General features: G+C 40.4%; 1 protein-coding gene across 1 annotated transcript in view; it reads left to right on the forward strand.

The window, feature by feature from the left end:
• Window positions 1–9,078: 9,078 nt before the first annotated feature.
• The window catches only part of LOC308686561 (ras-related protein Rab-37-like), a gene marked incomplete at both ends in the record, with an annotated part of 6,498 nt that continues 5,576 nt past the window's right edge, over window positions 9,079–10,000 (forward strand). The window contains one exon of the mRNA XM_081394996.1: window positions 9,079–9,132. Coding sequence (XP_081251122.1) covers window positions 9,079–9,132 — 54 coding nt within the window. The remainder of the gene's footprint in view (window positions 9,133–10,000) is intronic.

Below are 10,000 nucleotides of genomic sequence, written 5' to 3' on the forward strand. Positions count from 1 at the left end.
AGTTTGTTTTTTGTTTTTATGGAATATTGCAGTGTTTATTCTAAATGATTTACAGGTGCACATCATCATTATTGTGTTAATAATCGTGAATCAGAATAAGTTCCTCTTGCAGCATCCCTTCTCTGATGATGTGGGCGGGGCTATAACCTGTCACTCACATGAGCTCAGCCAATAGCAAACCACAACCATCCAATCAATTCCCCACGGACACAATCAAGCCCCGCCCACATTTGTCCTTGTTCCAGAAGCGTTTCACTTCGGATATACGGCACAATAGAGAAAAGAACACCACATCAAGCCGACTTTAATTCACCCCATAAAAAAAGTCTAATTTACTCCACATCATGTTTAGTTTAAACTGAAAAAAGTCGTGCATCTCTTTGTTGTTCATTCAACAACAGCTCAAATTGTCTGCCGAGCTCCAAAAAGGACAATAAAATCCTAAAAGCACCATTAAAAAAAAGTATCATAACAATAATGCATAAGCCTGTGCACAAAAATATTAATATAATTTTCTTTGAGTCTGTTAAGTCACAAAAAAGCATTGCATGACTTCAGAAGATGCTTTGATTGTGCTTTTTCATCATTCCGAGTCTCTGATCTTTGTCTGCTTTCACTGTATGAAAAGATCATATTCGCTGAATCTCCTTTAATATTCGACTTATATAATAACATACAGATTTGAAAAGAAATGAAGGTGAGAACATCATCATGTTAGGCTCGTTTATCTCTTTATGAGTGTATACATCACGGCCAGGACTTTATATAAACAGACTTCTGCTGATGCTTTTCAAAATTAACTAATCTCAAGCATCTCAATCATAACTGAGACCTTTAACTCGCACGAAAGGCTTCCTCCGCTCTAACGCCGGCTCTATAAATAGCGAGTGTATTAATAGCGTTTACAGAGAACTATGGGTTACGGGGAGCCACGCCTGATTTATGTTCATATCAAATATAATCTAATTATATTAATAGATTACAGAACAAACTCGATGAAAGGAGAATCTCACAAAGCCTTTCAAGAGCATGACTGAAAGTGAAGCCTATTTTAGGACCATTAACATCGTCTGTGTGTGTTTTACTGTAATTAGATTGATTGAGATGTGGGGGTGAAATGAAACGCCACTGGAGCTGGAACACTCGTTTTAATGGTCATTTTCTCTCATTTTTCACACACACTCAGATTCTTTCCTGAGAAACCTTGAGATGCTCCCAGAGGACCAATAACAAGAACATCAACAAGTGGCTGCACAGGAAATGAGGTCATCAAACTGTGTGTGTGTGTGTGTGTGTGTGTGTGTGTGTTTACAGCCTGGAGGAACAGCGGATGTGGGTTTGACCATCATGAGCTTCAGCCACAGAATGTCTTATAATAACTCATAGAGTTTCACTGTCAGCAACTGTAAACGCCTACAAACCTGAAACACTGGAACAAGAAGATCAATAATGAAAATAAAGCCTGTGGTCCTGATTGGCTGAGCAGCGTCTCTTAGCTCCGCCCTCAAACACTGTAGTGTATCTGAGACTGGAGAGTTTGGTTTGTGTTGTTCGTGTGGAGAAGACGCTGTTTTCTGAGATTGAGACGGTAAAACCCACGCCATCGTCACTGTTCGTATCACTGTGATCAAGAGCTGAGATTCAGATATGATAATGAGCGTTTGCTTTCTGACCAATCAGAGCAGAGCAGCTCTCAGAGAGGCGGGGCTTAATCCTCGATGGAAGTGTTTCAGACACTGAGAGGAAAGAGCTGACGCTGCAGTGCAGATTATGAGGACATTACAGTGTTTTTGACTTTATATGCATGTAAAACTATTCAAGAGACTCTAAACAACATTAGGAACCGTTAAAATAGCACAATAGTGCACTTCAACTAAAATCCCGAAGCCTAAACAAGAACTGAACTAGAATTTCCCGAGCGATAAGGAAGTGTTCTCAGGTTTCCTCAGGGATGTAGATCTGTCAAGCGAAGACTTTAAGAGTTTACACACAAACACAAGAGCGACAGGTAGAGCCAGGATAAATGAACATGATGACATTAATGTTTGTATTACTGATGGCTCAGTGTGTGGGATCGACAACAGTATTCACTGACTGATCCTTTGTATGAACAAATAACAAAGTCAAGCGTATTCATCGTCAGTCAGGGTCTTAACGAGGGACAGACGGTCACACCCAGATCGCCCGGATTAGGAGAGAGAGCGATTAAGGCAGAGCTGATATCTCAGATGAATGCAGTAAACAGCCAGTAATGAGCAGAGAGACGGTCCTCCGCTGATGTCTGCTCACGACTGGAGTCAGAGGATGTGGAGCGTCTGCAATCAGAGGACTGACTAATCTAACACTTGATTAAAGAACGACTGGCCCCAGTGAAACGCAGATGATGGGGTCACTGGGGGATCCAGGTTCATGCAGTCAGTGTTTGTCTCGAGCCTCGTGTGTTTGTGCAACATCGCCGCTGATGATTGGATGCCGCCTACATGCACTGAAGTCACGTGACAACATTGTTTATCGTGGAATGGCAATATATTTATAAAGCACAATTTAATACACCAGAGTTGAGCAAACCTGCTGGTGCATTTACTAATGAGTGTGTGTCAGTAGTAGCAGTGTGCGCTGCACAACATCCAGTAGAAGAAGAGTTAATTACTGAATTTAAAAATAAGCAGAAATAATGCAAGATTGGTCGGGTCAGAGGTCATGCGTCGGGTCAGAGGTCACTCGTCATGCGTCAGGTCAGAGGTCAAGCGTCATGCGTCGGGCCAGAGGTCAAGCGTCATGCGTCGGGTCAGAGGTCAAGCATCATGTGTTGGGTCAGAGGTCACTCGTCATGCGTCATGTCAGAGGTCACTCGTCATGCGTCGGGTTAGAGGTCACTCGTCATGCGTCGGGTCAGAGGTCACTCGTCATGCGTCGGGTCAGAGGTCACTCGTCATGCGTCGAGTCAGAGGTCATGCGTCGGGTCAGAGGTCACTCGTCATGTGTCGGGTCAGAGGTCATGCGTCGGGTCAGAGGTCACTCGTCATGCGTCGGGTTAGAGGTCGCTCGTCATGCGTCGGGTTAGAGGTCAAGCGTCATGCGTCAGGTTAGAGGTCAAGCGTCATGCGTCGGGTCAGAGGTCAAGCGTCATGTGTTGGGTCAGAGGTCGCTCATCATGCGTCACGTCAGAGGTCACTCGTCATGCGTCGGGTCAGAGGTCACTCGTCATGCGTCGCATCAGAGGTCACTCGTCATGCGTCAGGTCAGAGGTCATCGTCGGGTCAGAGGTCACTCATCATGCGTCGGGTTAGAGGTCATGTGTCAGGTCAGAGGTCACTCATCATGCGTCAGGTCAGAGGTCATCGTCAGGTCAGAGGTCACTCTTTCAATGAACTGACTCCTGTACGGCCGTAACTGAAAGCCAGTGATTATAGTTTATAAAGTTATAAATATGGATATTGTTCTTGGCTTCAGACGGCCTTATTAACCCCTGCCGGCGTATGGATTATTGTTATGATGATGACTCAAAATCTCAGCCTCCATTCACTGCCATTATAACACTGGGAAGATATTGTTTAATATAACTCTGATTGTGTTTGGCTGAAAGAAGTCATAAACACAAGGATGGCTTGAGAGTCAATAAAGGGATATTTTTCATTTTTGGGACTAAACAATCCCTTTAAGTCATTTCCCCTATGGAGAAAGTTAATGGGATTTTCCTGGATTTCAGGCATTACAACTCACTGATACTTTCAGGATTACAGAGTGTTGCTGCAACCTACACCAGCCAGACCTTGACCATTCGAGGTCCATGAAACCAAAACTGACCGTTCCTATTTTTATTTTTTTTAAATACTGCAGTATATATTATAAATGATTTATGCACATCGTTTTAAATTCATGAGCCTCGTAATCTTCAATCAAAATAACTCTCTTCTCTGACTGGCACGAGGGCGGGGCTATAACCTGTCACTCACATGAGATCCGCCAATAGCAAACCACAACCATCCAATCAATTGGGTTCCCTGTGTGTGTGTGTGTGTGTGTGTGTGTGTGTGTGTGTGTGTGTGTGTGTGTGTGTGTGTGTGTGTGTGTGTGTGTGTATAGGTTTAAAATCCCCTGTTCTATTAATAGTATTTGATCGATTAACCAAGAGATCATCAAAGGTTAATCGAAACTTCATCTGACAGCTGATGTCAACAGCGACTGGTTAAATGCTGAACTAATGAAGAAGGAAGTTTGTGCTGTTTATTGTAAACAGACAGAACTGACATGTATCACAGAGCTGATAAACAATGATACGAATAATAACAGTGAGTGACTGGTAATACACATGAAGGGCATTGTTAAAGTTATTTCCTCGCCAGATAACCTTTCTGTGTCGTAAACCGAAGAAACATTCACGCTTTCAAAACAACCTGAGGAGGAAAAACCTGCTTCAATGTCAATACGAGCCGCTCGCACAGTTCATAACTCATCTCATCTGTACAAACATGATAATAAAGTATATCACTCTGTAAGTCATCCGATTACTGAACAGAAGAATCGCCTGTACTCACCATACTGTATCTCACACAGGGTTTGTTACTGTCCAGGTTTAATATCGTTCACTTTCTGCGCTTGTTCAGCTGTGGCTGAAGTTCCCGATGCGCGTCCCCGATAGCCCCTCCCCCTTCATTCACTCTCTACTGTACGAGCGTTACAGTCATACTATGACGAAGCACTGCCTCGTGAATATTAATTGCACACTGTGGCGCTCGGCTTCACTGATTGGCTAAGAGCCTGGCACTGGTGGGCGGGTGCTACTGAGATAGCCAATTAACTCTGTAGAAGAGGGTTGGCATAATTAATATTAATAACGTTTGGTGACGACGCTCCATGACGTTTATCAAAAAGTCAGCGCGACCTAATTAATATTCATAAGCTGGACCTTCGCTATAGTAGTGTGTATAAAGAGGAATTTACGCTTTTTGTCCTTTAGCACAAACATTTACACAATCACACACACACACACACACACACACACACACACACACACTCTCTCTCTCTCTCTCTCTCTCTCTCTCTCTCTCTCTCTCTCTCTCTCTCTCACACACACACACCCATACTCTCACTCTCACATATTCTCTAACACACACACACACACACACACACACACACACACACACACACACTATTGTTAGTCACTGCAGAGAAGGCCTACTTAAGTTTTCCAGCATGTTCCTGTAAATCTAAGTGTATACAATATAAATATACTATAATAACACTAATATGTGCATATATCTTACACTGTAAATACCGAAAACAAAACAAGGACTGCACCACTAACATTTTATTTATTTGTTCGTTTGTTACATTTTAATGAATTTAATAGTTGAAATGAGGTTCAGTGGAGGATTCAGACATTCACATTCCCAATAGAAATGTCAGGATTTTCCCAGGCCTTTTTCCTTGAATGTGAATCATTTTTCCATGTTTCCCACGTTCATAGAAAAGATTTACATTTAAGTCATTTAGCAGACGCTCTGATAGAGGGACGAGCAGAAAGATATTCGGCTGCCATTGATAACAGCTGTTGAATTATATAAAAAGCAACGAGAAAAGTACATAATTTAACCCTTAATAACCCTGAGCGTCTCTTCCAGCCGATCTCTTACATCGGATCTCAGTCTCAGGAAATGAGTGTCTCGGATATTTATGACCTGAGCTTTTCAGACACTCAGAAACTGGTCTAACAAGAACTTCTGATGAGCGGGAGATTCCAGGCGTTCCTGAGCTTCTGTAAACCTCCATCACACACACACACACACACACACACACACACAAACACACACACACACACACACACACACACACACACACACACACACACACACACACACACACACACACACAGTCAAATCAACATTTACTCAGACACCTTCAACATTTCTCACATTATCTCAGTTTATTCACTATAGTTTAGTAAATGGTAATAAATATGAGCAGAACTCAGAGTTATGAACTCAGTTGATATTTGACTGGTTTTGTCCGTCCTTCTGTTAGACTGTCTCACACATGAATTATGTTGAATATCTGTCAGCTGTTAAATTTAACTACACAATTAGATAATACCAGTTTAGCTCAACCAATCACCAAGCAATGCTTCATTGTGTTCAGTCTGTGTGTAAAAAGAGCATTAGCAATTAAAGAAAACACACTTCAGCAAAACATGATCAGCTCAAAGTGTCCCAATCATTATTGGTCCCAAACTTTTATAAATGTCACTGGTAGTCACTGTTTGAAGAATCTTTGGGTGTAATATGTCACAGTTTACTTTATTTGCTCTCCTCACTCACATACATAACTATAGTGTCCTGCACACACTCATAAATGATATCTGGTGTCTGAATGATGTTTGGTTGGCCTGTACGTGTATGCCAGGGTTTTCAGTGTCTTTGAGCGGATCTCTGGGAGAAACTGGACCGGGAACGTCTCGCACATTTACACATGATCCGCTTTCCACCTGTGCAACAGCATGAGGACACACTGGCTTCTTCATCTTCATCTTCATCACTGCAGTTCTGTCTGTCTCCAGCTTCAGTCTCTGGTAAACATGCGAGACAGACTGAGGATCAGACAAAGGAATGTTCAGGAATGTCCTGACGTGGGCAACCAGAGCTATTGTTCATTGTTACTCCCACTGCAATTAGTCTCCCAGTTCCACCGAACATCAGCTATGTGTGTGTGTGTGTGTGTGTGTGTGTGTGTGTGTGTGTGTGTGTGTGTGTGTGTGTGTGTGTGTGTGTGTTGGGAATAGAGGTATATTGTTATATCATGGATGCATACACTACCAGTCAAAAGTTTTGGATCTGTAAGATTTTTAAATGAAGTCATCAAGGCTGCATTTATTTGATTAAAAATACAACAAAACAGTGATATTGTTAAATATTATGACGATTTAAAATAACTTCTATTTTAATATAGAGTACAATACAAAAGCTTCTATTTCAGATAAATGCTGTTCTTTTGAACTTTCTATTCATCAAAGAATCTTGAAATAAAACTGTAAATAACTGTTTTCAACACTGATAATAATCATAAATGTCTCTTGATCATAAATCATCATATTAGAGTGATTTGTGAAGGATCATGTGACACTAAAAACTGGAGTAATGATGCTGAAAATTCAGCTTTGATCACAGGAATAAATTACACTTTACTGTATATTCACATAGAAAACTGATGATTTACATTACAATAATATTTCATAACCATGCACACAGATGCATCTGAATGTGACCCATGAAAATCTTTTGTCTCCAGTTTGAAATCCAGTGTGTAGATTAATCTCTGTGTCTCGTGTATTTACAGTCGAATGGAAGCTCATTCATCTGATGTTTGTCAAACAAACTCGTGTTGCTGAAACACAGAAGCGCTGCTGGTTAGCTTTAGCACGGTTAGCTTTAGCACGGTTATATAAACAATCCGTATCACCGTTACTGTAACGTTCAGTCAGTCAGTGTGTGTAGTGCCATATTTGTGGATTAATTAGCATTTCAGAAACACTCAGGATCGTCTCCAGATCTGACCAGACGTCTGGAGAACTGCGGAAACCCTGAAACTATGAGAACAATGTCAGATCGCAGAACAAGATGCGGGTGTAGTCTTGATTGCTTGAGGCCCGGTCAGGGAAGATGATGATGATGATGATGATGATGATGAAGAAGGTTTGAGTTACCATGTGTTTGACTGCGGTGTCTTTCATCTGATGTGGAACATCTGTCCGAGAACATGATCACATATGAAAAGTGTCTGTCAAATGCATGAAAGGGAATGAAAACATGATACTGAATGATAACTGCATTCTTATCGGATACCGTGATGTTTAAGGCCGGCTAACAAAATTGGACGTTTTGTTAACGTTTCTTTTATAATCCAGCTTTTAATGTTGTTTATGTGTCTATGTGGTGTTTTTAATATGCTTTTAGACAAAGCATGTGTAAAGTCGACAGCATTGCTGAGTATTTCCTCCTTAAAACTGCAGTGAACCAAAGACAGTCTCAAAAACACGCTTTGAAATCGCTGGTGTTTCTGACGTCACAAACTACCTTGTAACCAATCAGATCAACGTGTGATCGTCAACCAGTGGATCTCTGAGCTGAGGGAGTGAGTGGAGGCGGAACTCATTTGCATATTCATCGCATACTAAATGAGGCAAGGGTGTCGAGTTACATTCAAGATATTTGAATGTAAGAAAAAATGTTTAAATATGTAATTTTGGTGATCAAAGATGAGTTTTAAGGGATACAATGATTGACTACAGAGGACTTTAAGGTATAAAAAGGTTAAATCTGAACCTTCTCTCAACATTCACAATGTCCAGTTTGTAAAACATTTTAAAAACGTTATGTGAGCGTTAAGGAAACATTCCACTGTATCATTCTTCAAACATGGGAACGTTACTTTTGAACGTTCTCTGAAACAAATAGTAACATTTAAAAATGTCACACAAACGTCCAACTGAAACATTTCAGAACAAACGGCTGGCGCTTCTTCATCATTTCTTATTTAGTCCTTTGCGTTAGAGGAGATTGGAGTAAATGAGTAAATGTTACATTTTGTGTGAACTACACTTTAATATCTTATATAGTACTTTTAAAAATGAGGCGTTCAGGAACACAGTTATTATTTTAGTCTGCAATGCCATCTGGTGGTCATCATTAAAACTCATCTGTGCGTTTGTGTTTTTAATTATTTATTTATTTTTGATTTAAAGACATTTGGTGTAGCCAGTCAGTGTGTTGTGTGTCACAGTTATTGTTAATAATTATAATAATAATAAAACTCACAGTTTCTAGTGCACTTTGTGTTTTCTTTTTAATATTTTTATTGACTGCCACAAGAACTATTACATGTTTTTCTGTGCTTTTAAAACATTGCATCTTTTCATTGAGCATTTATAAAGATGCATAGTGTATATTTTTTTTATAAAGAGTCGTGTAATGAGTTTACTGGTGTGGGAATGACGTAGGTTTTAAGTTGTTGCGTCACGCATGTGCGCGCACAGGCGGACACGCGCAGCGCGCCCCGTGAGAGCGTGCGCGCGCTCATTCAGTGATGGATCAGATCAGCGCTGCGCGCGTCGCTTATAATCAGGATTTCACACACAAGGTAATAATTATTGACTAATTAATAAACCAACCGCTGCATATTTGATTTTTTTATATTGATACTGATATTGATATTGATATTTCTGGCTGCTGTTGGACACAGTCAGAATGTGTGTAGATGTGGCGTTCATTCATGTGCGTTGTTTTGTGATATTCATTTCATGTATGCGATGCTGAGACTTATTTGTCCTGGTGTTTGTTCATAATTAATATTTTCAAAGCAGGCATAACGCAACACATTATGGGTAAACAATTTTCCACTGTCAGTCGCACAGAGATTCTTACAATCTTGATAATATCATTTGATAATATCTGTAATAAAAGTGTCTTATCTTGATGGTGTTTATAGTGTGTTATGATGTGATTATTGTAATTATAGTGTGTTATGATATGTGATTATGGTGATTACAGTGTTATGTTATGTGATTATAGTTCTAAGATATCTGATACAGTGTCTTATTTGATTATGGTGATTAGTGTGTTATGAAATCTGATGGTGGAGATTATATTTATGTGATATGATAATGGTGATTATTGTGTATGATGTGATTATGATGTGTGATGATGGTGCGTTATGATTTTAATGGTACTCACACACTCTCACTTACACTCTTACACACACACACACACACACACACACACACACACACACACACACACGTGTGTGTCTGTGTGTGTGCGTGTGCGTGCATTTAGGCCTCGGGTCTCTGGAAGGGTTTGTTATTCTTTGCTTTTAAATGTCTGTTATATAACTTAATAAAACTGTCTAAATAAACACACACACACACACACACACACACACACACACACACACACACACACACACACACACACACACACACACACACAGTGTTTCCTTCATCCTTCCT

This window comes from Scardinius erythrophthalmus (genome assembly GCF_964197995.2).
Source record: "Scardinius erythrophthalmus genome assembly, contig: HAP1_SCAFFOLD_429, whole genome shotgun sequence".
Classification (NCBI taxonomy): domain Eukaryota; kingdom Metazoa; phylum Chordata; class Actinopteri; order Cypriniformes; family Leuciscidae; genus Scardinius; species Scardinius erythrophthalmus.